This window comes from Lynx rufus, unplaced genomic scaffold (assembly GCF_022079265.1).
Source record: "Lynx rufus isolate CCGP_SWC_20201006 ecotype Redwood Valley unplaced genomic scaffold, mLynRuf1.p SCAF_9, whole genome shotgun sequence".
In the NCBI taxonomy this organism is placed as follows: Eukaryota; Metazoa; Chordata; class Mammalia; order Carnivora; family Felidae; genus Lynx; species Lynx rufus.
This window is the reverse complement of record NW_025814897.1, coordinates 53,804,582-53,821,439: the sequence shown is the minus strand read 5'-3', so window position 1 is coordinate 53,821,439 and position 16,858 is coordinate 53,804,582. Positions and strand designations below refer to the sequence as shown.

The window sequence follows — 16,858 nt, the reverse complement described above, 5'->3', positions numbered from 1 at the left end:
ATGTGAGTGACGGACACCTTTCGTGACAAAAAAAGAGCAGTCCCCACGGCTCCTTCTTGATGACTGTTTCACAGCAGGTAATGATGTAGCCACAATACCTGTTGCCTAGAATGCTCACATCTGCCACTTCCATCTAGCAGGCAGCCCCAAGCTGGAAGGCAGTGAAGACAGAGCATGAGAAAGATATATTCCCCCATGCTGTACTGAACATCTGCACTGACGTGCTTCCTGGGCTGGAGGGTGTGTGGGTCAGGGGACAGTGGTCTGGGCCGGCCAGATTACTCCTGGCACTGGCCGCCAGCCCCTTCTAGCTGGGCCCCTTCCCATTCACAGGGAGAGGAGGGGGGAGAGGGCTCCTCATGCCAAGCTTGCCACTCTGTCTAAGAGGCACACATGTCTACAAACAGATGAGCCTCTACTTCATTATCACCTCGGCCGGGACATGTTCACATCTGATATTGGATTAAAGAGGTGCTAAAATCAATCAGGCTGGAGCATAATTTCCAACACAGAGTGAAAATCAACCTTATGGGCCCACACTTAGCCAGATGGACTGCCACCACCTGATTTTATTAAAAATCGAGGACCTGTCACCACCGACAGCCTAAATTGTTCCACTTTCTTCCTTCTCTTTCCATTTTCTCCAAAATATTCCTAATGGCCTGTACCACAATCATCACCTCCTCATCATTTAATAATTTGTACTTTTAATAAACTGCTAATATTTACTGCATCCTTACCGTGTGCTAGGTCCTGGCAATATGGCAATGAACCAGAGGAGGGAAGGGAAACTAAGATTTATTAAACCACTACTGTGTGCAAGGCGCTTCCTCATCCATCATGGAATGTCATCCTTACAACCAAATTGTGAGATGCTAGTATTAGGACCATTCATAGGTGAAGAAGTTGAGGCCCAGAGAGGTGAGGAGAACTGTCTAATTGTTCTAGCAAATGGAGAGTTAGAGTGAGTGAAGAAACTTTATTTCCTTCTACCGACTGTTCTCGCGGGGATCTGAGGGGCAGAGTTCTGTCATCACCCAGTGGCTTCCACAGACCTAGGCATTTGTAGATGGAAAGCACACAGCAGGAATATGAACATTTCTGGAGTTGTCTGGTCTGAGGAAAGTGGTCCATGTGACAATGCTTTATATTATAAGCCATTGAGCAGGATAACATGTATAAGGTACCCTATGCTTACTCTGAGAACCAAACGAGAAGAGATTGCTTAATTTCTAGCCAAAGGGACTAAGGCCAGAGTCAGGTGCAAGGTCTCACAGCTAGTGAGTGGCAGAGCTAGGCCTCTGAATTCAGGTCCCATTCTCTTTTCACATTGCCATTCCAGCAGCAGCTATGTGGCAAGACCACGAGAACAGGACCTTCACTAACCCTGCTCTACAAAAGGTCTCCTACCTGCCATCTTGCCTGCTGACTGTGTATCCAAAGAGAGGATTATTGACGAAGCTGATATTCACACCAACCAGTGGGGTCCCATCTGATGTCATCACTTGACCACGAATGACACACGCATGCCTGTGGGTAGAGAAGAGAGAATGACGTCATCTACTTTTCATGTTTAGAACCCTGGATGGCAGGGAAGCCTTGGAGGTCAGAAGACAGAAGGCAGGCCGCTCATACATATCTGGGCACCCAGGGGCTCACTGTATTTACTCAAGAGGAGTAATATTCTTTTTTTCATATTGACTCAATTTAAGGCATCAAAGTGTCCTCTAAAGGGTTATAACTGGGAGATGTTTGTAGATACCTTACTAGACGTCATTTTCTAAGGATTCTATGTTATGCAGTAAGGGGATAAACTGATACAAGAGGGATACACCAGCAGCAGAGTTAGCAGCCGAGTTACAGAGTTACGCTTGAGAATCCAGAATCATGAGACTTGGGTTCAACTCTTGACTCTGCCACTTTCTAGCTCTCTAAAGTTGCAAAAGTATGTGACAGCTCTTTGAAACTCTGTTTCTTCAGAGCAAGCTCCATGAATGACAGTGGCTATTATTGTCACTAATGGACATAGCGGAAGCGGACATACTCTCGAGAAAGTGAACAGGATAGAGAGTACATCCTCTCATCCTCTCGTCTGGCTTTAGACACAGCAGAAGGGCAGATGCTAAGCATCCCCCTGGAGTGGTTTCTGGAACCTGTCGCCATCTCCCAACAATATCCCCGCTCCCACTTACCCTCTATATCCCAGACAACAAACCATCTGTTTCCCCCCAACTTGTCAGGCACGTGTTGCCTAAGTCTCTGTGTCCGTGCAGTGCTCTCCCAGCTGCCTCAGTGTCACTCCAGCACCCCTCCCCCAACACTCTCATCCTTTATGACTCGGCTTCAAATGACACCTCTTCCCTGAAGTCTGTCTTGATGACCCTAATTAGACTAGTCACTTCCTTCCAAAACTTGACACAAACACCCAGATACCCTGCCACACTGCACACAGTCCTCCTCTCCACTAGATCGTGAGCTCCTTGAGGGCAGGGTCAAGGACTACTCCTTTTCTTCTCTCTGTAGTGCCTGGAAATGCCTAATAAGTACTAGGTCGTTGTTTAAAACAATGGTGGATTGAGTAAATAAGTGGGGCAATTAGAGATCATCTAGAATGATGGTTTTTCAAATATATCAGAAATACATCAGAAATGGAACCTTTTCACCAGATGATATTTTATAAGGACCTCAACATGGAAAACAGAAACCACATCTCTCTAGACGAAATAAGAGGTTTGGAGTGATTCTGAAGGCAACTCTGGATTCTTACGTCTCTGGAGAGGCCAGAGAAAAGCCTGTTGGAAAATCAGTGAGTTGGTGGAAGAAGAGGAAACGGGTCCACAGAGGTTACGTTATTTGCCCCAAGTCACGCAGCGGGTAGTGGCAGAGCCGAGCCTCACATGCAGGGCTCACAGCTCCGGGCCCAACTTAGACCATTCTGTTTACCACTGGCAACGGGAGAAAAAGGAGGTGCTCAGTGGTGTCAACATCCTAAAGCATCAGGGCACTGGGGAGACAGCCCTGGTTGACAAGCCAGATCTGAGGCGAATATCCAGGTGTGAGTATCCAGACAACTTTTTCCATCTGCCTCTGTTCAGATGGCTTTTTTTTCTGGCTTGGAGAAGGGCTACTGATGAGACCTATGGGCATTCATAAAAAAGGGATCTCAAACAGCCTCTGCCTCATTGGGTACTTACATCTCTACCTTCCTAGAGTGATAAACTTTTCTCTGTTTGATGAGAAAAGCAATTAACACCAGGCTTGTAAGCAGCTGGTCTCACTAGTGTCAGCTTGTCCTTTCAGAAGGCAAGAACAACTACCCACAATGCATCAAGCTCCCCTCCCCCACCCCGTCCACCCCACCCCACCCCACCCCACCTCACCTCACCTCACTACACCCAATCTGGTTAATGCTAATTCAGTCAGCGGTTTCCTTCCGAGGCCCTTGGTCTAAATGCAATTACACGACAAACAAGTTAAGCGGTGAGGCTCAGCAAAGACTCTCAGTCCTGCTCTGAAGGTCTCCCAATACATTTATGTGAAATTATCTCTCCACTAATGGGAAAGATTTATTCCATCAATTGTATTCAGCTGGTACTGAGAGATGCCTTCTTTAATGGAGGAAAATTGAATTTCTTATTGCTGGAACTTTGTCCTTCCAAAGAATTACTAACAGATCTCATCCTGGTGCTGGCGACTGTCCAGCCTTGTCCTGACATATGTGCCTTCAGATTCTGCTTGGATGGCAACTAGCCCTCGGGGGATGGTTTCCTTTTGGGGGCTGCCCTGGCTGCTGCCCCTCATACACATGCGGGCACTGGGAAATGTTAAATCAGCACCGTTTGGCTATCACGTAGCCTTCACTTTGGCCAGCCAGAGCAGATGTAATTTTAGCCCAGGGTCCCGTGGGTTGCTTGGGTTCTGGAGAAGATTAAGTTGACTCCCTGTACCCCTGTACACCACAGAGGCCTCTTGCCAAAACAGGCATTTGGCTCAGGAATTAGGTCCTGGAGAAAAACACTTCCATCCTCCTCCTGTTTAACCATGATTTTCAGTTGTCAAGAAAACCAATTTAACACGAAGGCCTCTCTGGGACAAAGGAGATGGGGGAAGTCGGCTCTGTGGAGGCCTCTGAAATGTGTCTCATGCTGTGTTTTTTTTTTGTCCAGGGAGGTGTGAAAAGATGTGCGTCCTGGGCTTCCAAATGCTTTCTCCCTTCATCCCATTTATTGAACGGATACCACCCGTGGTATACTGGTAAACATTTAATACTTGGCTTTCAAAAGAAAAATAGCTTTCATTGGTAGCGTTTGCCTATTTCTGTGGTGTAAATACTTCCACCCTGGCTGATTTCATGCTATTAATGAGATGTCACTGAACCCAGACTTGGGAAGAGATGCACAGTAGGACCCTATTACCAAGTCCTTCCTCCACAAGACACAAGAGTCCTAATAAACTTAGGAGAACGAGAATAGTAGAATATAGTAAAATAATTAGGAAGTGATGAGTGTTGATTATCTTTGTTTTTAATAAAATTTATTTAATTTTAATTTCACACACTTTATTTTTTCATAAGAGTAGTGTTCAAAAACTAGCCTGCAAAATTCCTGAACATTTAACAATCAGTTCTCGTAAGCGGGCATGAGCCCTCGGCTTCTGTATGCCACGGGAACAGACCCCACACTAAGGGTCAATGTGGCTGACAACTAGTTAATGCTCGGACCGTGAAATTCTACAATGGAAGACCACACCTTGGCAAGAAGTCAGTAACATGGGGTGCAAAGTGTTATCACAAACTTGGCTTTCCGGCTGCTTCATATGGCCCTCCTCTCACCAGTCCTATATTTGACAGGTTTTGCTTTCCTTTGGTCACTATCTGGGCATAACCGAGTTTTGGGGTATTATTTTCTCCTTGTCCTCAGGGTCCTGTCTAAGCTGTCATCACCTCAGTGAGGTTGATACCAAGTCTTCCTGGCACAACTAATCACCTCTTCCTCTAGGCTCCCCTAGATACTTCCAAGGATCTCTCCATGACCGTGACAGTCACAGAATTCTATCATTCACATTTACATAGCTGTCTTACATGCTTGCATGCTAGTCAGAGGAGGGCTCTGACCACATCCCCTGGGGCTAGGGCAAGCACGGACATTGCTCCCTGAGTGTCTATTAGGGGAGAAATGATCAAGTACTTGAAGCTCAGAAAGGAATGACTTGCTCAAGGTCATAGAGCAAAAAACTGGCTGAGTGGACACTCAAAGCTAGGACTTCTGACTTCCAGATCTTTACTCTTACTACTATTTTAGGTACCTGCAGCCACTAAAATTCACTCTAATTAAAAAACCGGGGTACCTACTTAATAAGCTAGGCACTGTGTACTGTGTTAGATGAGGGGGTTTTAAATGCGGGAATTACTATCCCCGGTTGCTTGCTGGAGCTCACCAGAGCCAACCTGAAATGCTCGAGTGTAGCTGTCTCTGACATAAGTGAATCAACACATGGGTTTGGCATATGTCAGGCAGCTGGGGCACAAAACAGGCAATTAGGTTGAGTGAACTCTGCCAGGAAGGAGCGCTCGTGCCAGGCCAAGGGGGTGGGGGTGCGCATCAAATGAGCTGGCATTAGTCCAATCACGCTCAGGGCCTGACTGAGGTGCCCTTGCTGACACCAGTGAGGAGGAAGATCTGCCTGACTGCTTCCTGAGTACAGCGGCCAGGTTGGGAGTCAAGAGGGGAAACTGTTGGAGAGACAGAAACACCTCGAAACAAAATCAAGCAAATAAGAAGCTAACCTCAACTGTCAGTCAAGGAGGGGGGGGTAGGGGATGGGCTGGGAAGCCCCCTGGGCAGGGAGTCGGTTCCTACTTCTGACTCTGGTAACTAACTATAGGACTTTGGAGAATCATCTGACCTCTCTGGACCTCCATTCTCAGCGGCCCATGTAGCTGAAGTTTTTCCCATCCTGATGTCAAATAGAATCCAATGCATGTTTAAGAATGAGAAACTTAACAGAGACCATGGAGGAAGGGAAGGGGAAAAAGTAGTTTCAAGCAGAGAGGGAGGCAGGCCATAAGAGACTCTTAAATACAGAGAACAAAGTGAGCGTTGATGGGGGGAGGGTGTGGAGGAGAGGGGAAAATGGGTGATAGGCATTGAGGAGGGCACTTGGGATAGGCACTGGGTGTTGTATGTAAGCGAAAATCACGGGAATCTACTACCCCTGAAGTCAAGAGCACACTGTCTACCCTCTATGCTAGCTAAGTTGACAATAAATTATCTTTAAAAAATATGTATAATGGTTTTAATATAGTGCTACCCATTATAGCTCAAGTAGCCCTATCATCCCTAGCTTTAGAATCTTCATGGAGTTCATACAATCCTGATACTTACCTCCGAACTGTTCGCTCTCTATGGAAACTTCTACCTATCCTGTTCACCTGAAACCCACCTGCATTCATCGAGTGGTACCCCACACTCCCACCCCTCTGGCCTACTTCCGTAAAACCACTGGGGCAATCTTCCTCCCAGGCAGACCCATGAGCTCCTTGAAGACAGGGGCCACATCTCCTTCACCGCTATATTCTTAGCATTGGGCATAACTGATGTTCATGTCTAAGTGGGCAAAAGAGAGCCTCCACTAAAACTGGTATTTGCCCTGGAAACTGAATGCATAGCACAGAGTAAGCTCTTGATAAATTATTCATTGAACGAATAAAGAACTGATGTGTTTCTGTCACTGAAGGGGGTGGGGGTGACGCCTGAGAACTCAGAGCTACTTGACCTTGATGGGGATATGGCCAAGGAACCGAGGGCTGGAGGGGCTGGGCCTTTTTAGTTGATCAGCCCAAACTGCATCCCAAGGCTGGGTTCCTTCCCCTGGAGGATCCACGCCATCTCAGCTTGCAGTCTTTCTACCTTGAATCTATAGCCTCCTATCTGTACCTCTTTTTCGAAAACTTAAAAAAAAAAAGGAACACAAAAAACGAATGCCGGAAATTGAGTCAGATTTGTTATTCAATGCCTATTATGCATGCAGATAAAGGAAGATGAAGGGAGAAAACCTGCAGCTTTAACTTTTAGTTATTAAATGAGAACAGCTAAGGAAACTGGTATTCAGGAGAACGGAACAATCACTTGGGATCTAGATGGCAAAAGGTAACTTTAGCTCTTCTCTGATTTAAAGTATTTGATACCCTGTGCCACTCGTTTATGAAAATCACTCCTCTGTATTACATACTTTAGACAGATTTATATGCCTGACCTGTAAGAACCCTTAAACTGTTGTCTGCTAGCTCTTGCTGATTGACTGGCGATCTTCCCAGCATCTCCTAGACTTTATTCAACATCTTGTAAGAACCTTACTTGGGCCCAAATGAGAAACCCACTTCATGGGGCTGTCAAACCACCCCAGCAAGGGGGTTTCTGTCCAAGCCTGACCTTATCCACACTGTAGCCTCCAAGACCCTCCTTCCAGCCTGGACACACTAGCTGTTGTGCTGGCCTCTCTTTCTGCCTTTCCATCTCAGGGCTCTGCCTCAGTTTCCTTCACTAGCTTTTCTAGCCTGACATCTTCCACCTATAAACAAATTCTTGGGAACCCACTGGTCATAATGTGTTAGAAGAGACCTTCCTCCTAAACTTTTAAACTTCTCACTGGGAAGGTGAGAAAAGAAAGTCTAAGGACTCATCATTCATTATCCATGAGAACTCTGGGAAAGTCACTTCACCTCTCAAACTACTTACCATCTGGCATACATACACACCCAAGTAATCGAGAATCTCAATTTGTTTTAGCTGCCTCAAAAAATCAGAGTTCACATCACCAGAGAAGGGCTCTTAAGGCTCTTTTTGAGTATACACCTTTTTTGTAAACATTTTTGAGCAGGCTTTTTGGATGTCTTTATATTTATTAATAAATTATACACATGTGCAGCCGTCATTAGCTAATACTAATCATATGCAGTTAGTGCAAGGTTTAATGGATAAAAAATGCACACAGGCACACTTCCTTTCATTGTGCTTCACGGATGCTGCATTTTTACAAAGTGAAGGTTTGTGGCAACCTTGTAACAAGCAAGTTTATTGGCGCCATTTTTCCAACAGCATGTGTTTACTTCATGTCTCTGTGTCACATTTTGGTAATTCTTGCAACATGTCGAACTTTTCCATTATTATCTTATTTGTTATAGTGATCTGTGATCAGTGAACTTTGATATTACTACTATAATTGTTTCGGGGCACCATGAACCATGCCCATGTAAGATGGTGAGCTTAATGGATAAATGTTGGGTATGTTCTGACTGTTCCTGTCTTTCTCCTGAGCTGCTCTCCTGTCTTTCTCCCTTTACTCAGGCTTCTCTATTCACTGAGACACGACAATATTGGAATTAGGCCAGTTAATAACCATAAAATGGCTCCTAACTGTTCCAGCATTTTCAAACCAAAAACTAGAAATGATTAAGCTTAGTAAGGAAGGCACGCTACAAAAGCTGAGGTAGGCTGAGAGCTAGGACTCACGCAATAGTTAGCCAAGTTGTGAATGCAAAGGAAAAGTTCGTGAAGGAAATTAAAAGTGCTCCTCCAGGGAACACACGATGATAAGAAAACAAAACAGCCTTATTGTTGGTATGGAGAAAGTGTGAGTAGTCTGGATAGAAGATCAAACCAGCTACAACAGTCTCTTGAGCCAAAGCCAAATCCTCCAGAGCAAGGCTCTAACTCTCTTCAATTCTCTGAAGGCTGAGAGAGGGTGAGGAAGCTGCAGAAGAAAAGGTGGAAGCTGGCAGGGATTGGTTCATGAGATTTAGGGAAAGAAGCTGTCTCTGTAACACGAAAGTGCAAGGCGAGGCAGCAAGTGCTGATGGAGAAGCTGCAGCAAGTTATCCAGAAGATCTGGCTAGGATAACTCATGAAGGTGGCTACACTCAACAGATTTTCAATGGAGATGAAACAGCCGTCTACTGAAAGAAGATGCCATCTAGGACTTCCATAGCTGGAGTGGAGAAGTCAGCGTCTGGCTTCAAAGCTTCAAAGAACGGGCTGATTCTCTTGTTAGGAGCTAATGCAGCTGGTGGCTTGAAGTTGAAACCGGTGCTGACTTACCACTCTGAGAATCCTAGGGCCCTTAAGAATCTCCTCTGCCTGTGCTCTATAAATGGGACATCAAAGCCTGGAAGACAGCACTCTGTTTAAAACATGGTTATTGAATATTTTAAACCCTCCTGTTTGGACCTACTGCCCAGAAAAACAGATTCCTTTCAAAATATTTCTGTTCACTGACAATGCATCTGGTCACCTGAGAGCGTTGATGGAGATGTACGAGATGAATGTTGTTTTCGTGCCCGCTAACGCAACATCCATCCTGCAGCCCGTGGATCAAGGAGTCATTTTGATCTTCAAGTCTTATTATTTTAAGAAATACATATCATAAGGCTATAGCTGCCATAGATAGAAATTCCTCTAGTGGGTCTGGACAAAGTAAATTGAAAGCCTTCTGGAAAGGATTCACCATTCTAGATGCCTTGAAGAACATTTGTGATTTATGAGGTCAAAACATCAACATGAATAGGAATTTGGAAGAAGTGGACTCTAACCCTCACGGGTGACTTTGAGGGGTTCAAGACCTCAGTGGAGGAAGTAACTGAAGATGTGGTAGAAAGACCAAGAGAACTAGAATTATAGGTGGAGCCTGAAGACATAGCTGAATTAGGGCAAATCTCATAATAAAACTTGACCAGATGAGGAGTGGCTTCTCATGGATGAGCAAAGGAAGTGTTTTCTTGAGATGGGATCTACTCCTGGTGAAGATGCTGTGAAGATTGCTGAACTGACACAAAGGATTTACAATACAACATAAACTTAGTTTGTAAAGCGGTGGCAGGTGTGAGAGGATGGACTCCAGTTTTGAAAGAAGTTCTATTGTGGGTAAAATGCTGTCAAACAGCATCGCATGTTACAGACAAATTGTTCTTGCAAGCAAGAGTCAATCAATGTGGCAAACTTCATTTTTGTCATCATTAGCATTATTATTTTTGAGACAGAGTGTAAGCGGGAGAGGGATAGAGGGAGAGAGAATCTTAAGTAGGCTCCACTCCCAGTGTGGAACCTGATGCAGGACTTGATCCCATGACCCTTGGGATCATGACCTGAGCCCAAATCAAGAGTCGGATGCTCAACCGACTGAGCCACCCAGGTGCCCCCATTGTTGACTTGTTTTAAGAAGCTGCCTCGGCCACCCAACTTTCAGCAACCACCACCCTGAGCAGTCAGCAGCCATCAGCATCAAGGCAAGACCCTTGACCAGCAAAAAAAAAAAAAAAAAAAATTATGATTCACTGAAAGCTCTGATGATGGTTAGAATTCTTTAGCAATGAAGTTATTTTTGAATTAAGGTATGTACATTGTTTTTAAGAGATAATTATATTTCACACTTAATAGTCTATAATAGAATTTAAATCTAACTTTTATATGCACTGGGGAACGAAAAATTCACTTGCTTTCCTTTATTGCACTATTTGCTTTACTACAGTGATCTGGAATGGAACCTGTAATGTCTCTGAGGCATGCCTGTATTTCAAATAGTCTTCTTGATAATGCTGAGTCTTTGGATTAACATTTTTTAGATTCTTGAAAACTTTGAATCTTGGTTACCTGTCTGTTCGATCTGATGAAAATGAACCTTATTGGTTTTCACTTGATAGCGGAGTTGAGAAGACTATACTAGAAGTACCAGCTCTGCCATTTTTGTTTTGTTTTGTTTGTTTGCTTGTACTCACACTGTATTGTCCTTGATCTGCAGCTACTCTACAAGGATCTTTCTATGGCACTGGACCATTTGATGCGTAGGTTTATTTGAAACTAGATTTTACACACACACACACACACACACACACACACACACACACACACACTGCAGTCATGTTGTAATACACCAGAATCAACCAGCACAGGTTCACTGTCTCTCTAAGAACACCTTGTTACCAACTAACATTGGGACCAAGGGAGCAAATGAGTGAAAACCTAGTGTCCTATATGACTAAAACATTGACTAAAACATGACTTTTTAAGGTAAAAAGTCAATACAGGTAGACACTCTAATTTTCTCCCTGTACCTCATGGACCACATTGGGCACCCATCTCGGGACCACAGTACTGTGCTAGAGTTACAGTGGTGTGTGTTTGTGATTTCTTTTAATGAAATAATCTTCAATATGCTATCGATTATTATATTCAAAAGTTACCTTCTAGTTGTGCTTCATTCTTTTTCACTTATTTCAAAGCTCTTCCTAGGTTTCTTTCACTGACCTTAGGCCAAAAATGATAGAACTTGATCTAATCACTTAACTTTTGATGTTCCTGACTTATTGGGAGGGCAGGGAATTGGACTCGATCTTCTCTTCAGGCACCGTGTAGATCTGAGCTCCCCAACTGTCCAAACTTTATCACTGTTCTTTTACCATAGCACCAGAAACTCTGTGCTATACAAGTCATTTTCCGCAGTATCCCACTGTCTCCAGACAAAGCCCATAGTCTTCAGCCTGGCATTTAAGATCCTTCAGGATCTGGCCCCTGCTGGCCTCTGCAGGCTATGTCCCGTTTTGCCATTCTCATATCCTGTGTTGCTGCCATGTGAAATTTACGTCTCATATCGTCGTCCTGGCATGCATTTCCATGCCTCTCTGCCTTTGTCTATGCTACTTCATCTGCCTCAAATGTCTTTCTCATTCTTACTAACCTCTCCTTGAAGGTCTGCTTCTCAGTGAAGCTCTTCCTTATTTCCCCAGTACAAAGAAGGCACTCCCTGCTTTAGTGAACAAAACACAATGTATTCATCCCACTAAAGTGTATTCGCTAGTTCAAACATCTCATCTTCTTTTCTAGATTGCCAGTTCTTTGAGGGTAACAACCATGTTCTTCCCACCTTTTAAGTCCAGTGCCCAGCACAGGACTAGGTGTATAGGATTCATTCAGTAAATGTTGAGGAAAGAAATAAATGAATATCACACGAATGAATGAAAGAAAATGATGAAGGCAAAAAAAAAATGAGTATAGTTATTTCAATTAGCCCAAAGGAAAGGATAGATACGGGTTGAGGGAAGAGAAACTCAGACAGAGGTCTGGTAAATAAAAATAGGGTTCAGTTATTGGATCTTTAATTGAGCACCTACTATGTACTAGATGGACACAGTGCTGGGTAGTATTTATTTATCCATTTTCTTATTTACTTATGGAAACTGCAGGAGGGCAGTGCCTGTAGTTTCTGTTTTATTTCCTATCGTATTCTAAGCAGTTGAATAACTAACAATAAATGAGACACAATCTCCGTGTCTGAGGAACTCAGATTCTGGAATGAATATCATCATTTAAAAAAAAAATCATCATATCTGGAAGTATAACAAGTATGGGATAAAAAGGGATGCTGCCTCCCAGGTCATGCCAGCATGACCTACAAACTTTCCCACAGCTAGAATCGAGCACCAGGCTCTGTCCATGTACCCTGATTTTTGTTCTTCCATTTGGAATTGGGTTCAGTTCAGACTCTACCAGAGGCTTCCAGATCACCTGCTGGGTATATGGAATAAACATCACAGGGAAGTACTCCAGTTCATTCAGAAAAAGCTTCTTCTCTCAGACTATTTTGTACATGTCTAGGGAGATAGCAGGAGAAATCCACAATCTTCTTCAGATTAACAGAAATTTAATTTTTCAGCTAAGAAAGTTCCTTGCGGGGACTGAATCCAAGCCCCTCATTTATAGGTGAGGTATGTGATGTCTGGAGCTGGGCAGGGATCCTCTCTATCAGACATCAAGGCTGGGACATTGACAGGTCTGCTATAGTACCCTGACACCACCTGGGGGCATCCAGTGACAAGATGGTCTGGCAACTGTTAGTGTCTCCTAAACCCCCAGGCTGTGCCTCCTGTAGAGCCCAGAAGCCACCATTCTGTGACCTCCTGGCTTCATGCGGCTATTGAGTCCTTCAGATTCTCAGGGAGCATGAGCTTTCAGGCTGCAGCTCAGATCACCCAAGCCTGTAGGCAACCTGACTGCTGAATGCTGATGCTTCGGGCTGAGTCATCTCCCACAGGAGCCCTCTGGAATATTCTGCTGGCTGACAGAGGTGCACACGAGAACAGAGCCCTTGACTATTCATAACACTCTATGTCACAGAAACGAATCCATTGGCTGTGGCAAAGGAGAAACAGTCCTGACAGAGGCTGGCCAGTGGAGATCATTTTGGAGGAGCAAGTCTCCTGCCTGGAATGTTGCTTAGAAAGAGTGGGGACAGGGACATGGAAGGTATGAGACATGTCCCAAAAGGCTGTTCTCTGTGCTTCGAATCAAGAGGCCTGCTTCTAAGAATTCTCAGGAGATGCTTTGTGCTGTTAGAAAAACTTGAGGCACCTCTGCTAAAGTGTGACTCCACATATAGTCTCTCGGTGTACAAGTCCATTCAGGGACTGTGTGTCCTGTCTTCCTGTCAGAGCACAGGACGGGTTCTGCTTTCTCCTGGAAAAGGGAGACTTCTGTTGTTTCACTCCGAAAGGGGAGATAGGAATGGATCACAATTAGACTCACTTCCTAGGTTGGGGACAATGCTGGGCAGAGATGCAGAAAGGGGCATGCAGAAAATCCACTCAGCAGACTGAGTCTGAGGCATAGAGCAATTGACAGGTGGTGTTTAAAGTCAACAGTCATTCAAGGGACAGGGGAGGAGGATCTGACAGGGGCATAGCCATGATGAGGTGGCTCCCAGGGGTGGCTGGATGTGGATGTCCTGTGTGTTACCAGGCAATAATGCCCAAGTTCCTGAGCAGAGCAGTGATGGAGCTCCAGGACCAGATGTGGCAAGGGTAGGAGCCTGGCAAGAGAAGGAAAGACTTGAGTCCTTGGGTGGCAGGGGTCCTGGCTTGCTCATCTCAGGAACTGGGGCACAGAAAGTGAGGTTAGGATTCTGGGCCAGGGCAGAAACCCTCATCGCAGAGCTGGTAAGCCAATGGTCAGAGAGCAGAGCATTTGAAGGACCTGAGACTGAGCAGCTGGGGCTGCTCTACGCCTTCTCTTTGGATTGGGGTTGGTGCTAGAGGCCTACAGGTTGGATGTGCGGGGTCCTGCCGGGGTGGGAGGGGAAGAGGGAGGCAGAGGCGGGGGAGGGGAAGGCAGAGGCAGGGGAGGCAGGTGGGCACAGCTCTCTCTTCTGCCAGAACACTGTCCTGAGGTAGCAGCTTCTGTCCACATCACAGCCCATCACAACCCAGCACTGCGGGGCTCACTTGTAGCCAACTTTTGATGCCTCCAGGATCAGACTGGAGGGCTGGTTAGACTCACTGCAGAGGTATTTGATAAGTCCTGACCCTAAGAACTCCATTGAGGCCAGTCTTAGTAATGTGATGCATGGCTTTCCAATATTTTTACTTCTTGTTGCTCGAAATTTATAAACACTAGAATTACTGCTTGAGAGAGCCCTCACTTAGGACTCAGGAGAGTCCTGTTCCTACCCTGCTGAGCCAAGAGCTTTCTGTGACCTCAAAGTTTCCTCTTCTACCTGATGATCTCAAGGTCCATTCACCTCTACCTGCCATGGTGCTACGGCATTTGCAACAATTCTATAACTACACTAATAGGCTTCTGGCTCAGATCCTCATTTTTCTCCCAGTTTTCACAGTGACACTAAAACCCATACAGATACTAATGTCCTTGCTAACGCTGATGCTAACTCTTGCTATTAGTGGACAAGGGCCACTAACACTTATTGAATGTGTACTGCCCTGACACATAAGTGTTTTACATCTCATTTAATCCTCAGACATCCCCATGAGGTATGGGTTATTATCCTCATATGACAGATGGAGAAAGTGAGGCATAGAGTGAGGCTTGTTCAAGGTCATAACAGCTAGCAAAGGGTGGGGCCGGGATGCAAGCCCAGGCTACCTGCCTCTGAGGCTGGTGCTCTGAAACACACAGACTTCTTGCACATCCTCTTTACATCACGCTGTACAGTATTAGATAGAAAGTCAGGGCAAGCCGGGGTTGTAGAGTTGTAGCAGAATCATGCTGTACAGATTTCTGAACTGAAGATGCCGAGATGGCAATATAAAGGACCAGGCAGGGAACGGAGGCTCGGCACGTAGGCTCCAGAGGCATTCGGCTTGGCTTCCTGCTGGCCCTGCCACTTACGAGCCCTGTGTCTTTGGCGAGGTCGCTCAGTTCTCTGTGCCTCCGTTTCCCATCTGTAAAAGAAGGCTGATGAAGTCCCTATGTCATCTGGTTTGGGGGGAGATGTAAAGGTGTTACTACTTAGGAAATGTACACACCATTTCCAACAATGCTGACACACAGAACATTCTTGGTAAACGTTAGGTGTCATTACTGAATGTGTGCTACATGCCGGCCATCAGGCTTTCAGGTGTTTTAACTCATTTAATCTTCCAAACAACCTGCACGGTGGGAATTGGTAGCCCCACGTTACAGATGAGGAAATGGAGCCTTGCTCGCCCAAGGTCGTTTGCTCTCATTTGCCCGAAGACTTGAATGCAGTCCCTCCCCACAAAGACCCCGAGTGGTTCTCGCTTAAGCACAGCATCCTCTGCTAATGCCTCCTGTGATGGACAGCTAGGAGCCGGCTCAAGCTACCAAGCAAACAGAGATTGTAATTCGGTTTTGAAATCAATAAAGGGATGATCAAGTGGCAGAGGAGGAGTTGTTAGCTGCTCATCAGGATGATGTGAGAAGTTGCTGCCTGCATCCTGAATTAAATTCACCTAGTTGCTTTATCATCATAAACATTCATTTCAATGTGGGGAGGGATTTTTTAAAAACCAACATGAATAATATATAATGGCTGGCATTTTGGAGGAAGCAGGATCCTTCCCTTCTTCCATCTTCCGTCAGGGTAATTCATCATTGTCTTTCTCCCTGCCCCCCTCTCCTTAAACTGATGGGGTAGCCTGTCAGCTCAGCTTGTTCTGAAACGCAGGAGTATAATTCAATAATAAATTCACTCAGAAGCCAGCTGTCAGGAAGCTGGTGTTTATTTGAGCTCCATTAGATGGTCTCTACTGCTCAGCCTCTCTGAGGGCTGGCTGAGGGCTGTCGAAGGCCTGGGGCAGGGGGATGCGGGTGGGGTGGCACGTAAGTGCTTTTCTGTAACTGCTCTGCCACTGATCCTTGCATGTCGCTTTATGTCTGCAGTGCGCTGAGAAAAGATTATGGTACAGACATGATCTTTTTTCCCTCCTGTTATTTTTTTTCCCCCCTTGGAAACCCTGGCTTTCAAAATTCCTGGGAACTGTGTGTCTTTTTCTCTTTTTAAATGTTTATTTATTTTGAAGGAGAGAGAGAGAGAGTGAGCGAGCAAGCATGAGCTGGGGAGGGACAGACAGAGAGGGAGAGAGAGAATCCCACGCAGGTTTTGCACCGTCAGCACAGAGCCCAATGTGGGGCTCGAACTCATGAACTGTGAGATGATGACCTGAGCAGAAATCAGAGTTGGATGCTTAACCAACTGAGCCACCCAGGTGCCCTGAAACTTTGTGTCTTTACAAAGGATCTGAAGGAAATTCTGAAGACTTACATGGCACCAAGGTTATCTCACTTCTCTTTATAGCCAGTTTTAGGTCCTGAGATGAAAAACTCTGTTCTGGCTAGTGAACAGGTGAGGGGCTGACCTTTCTCAGTTCTGTATCTGTCTCGCTGCACAGTCCCCTATGTTCTTCCTTCTCCCACACGCCCCCTCTGTACACCAGGATCATATACCCCAGACTTCCTAAGACCATCTTGATTTCAAAGGTTAGAGAACGTCTCTTGACTTTGGATTTAGAAAACAGTATCACCATCATTATGCTCCAGCCACATTAAAATTCTCT

General features: G+C 45.3%; 1 protein-coding gene across 1 annotated transcript in view; it reads right to left on the bottom strand.

Moving 5' to 3' along the window:
• TENM4 (teneurin transmembrane protein 4) overlaps window positions 1-16,858 on the bottom strand; it is a 383,504-nt gene that overhangs the window by 68,380 nt on the left and 298,266 nt on the right. The window contains exon 16 of the mRNA XM_047071426.1: window positions 1,411-1,530. Coding sequence (XP_046927382.1) covers window positions 1,411-1,530 — 120 coding nt within the window. The remainder of the gene's footprint in view (window positions 1-1,410; window positions 1,531-16,858) is intronic.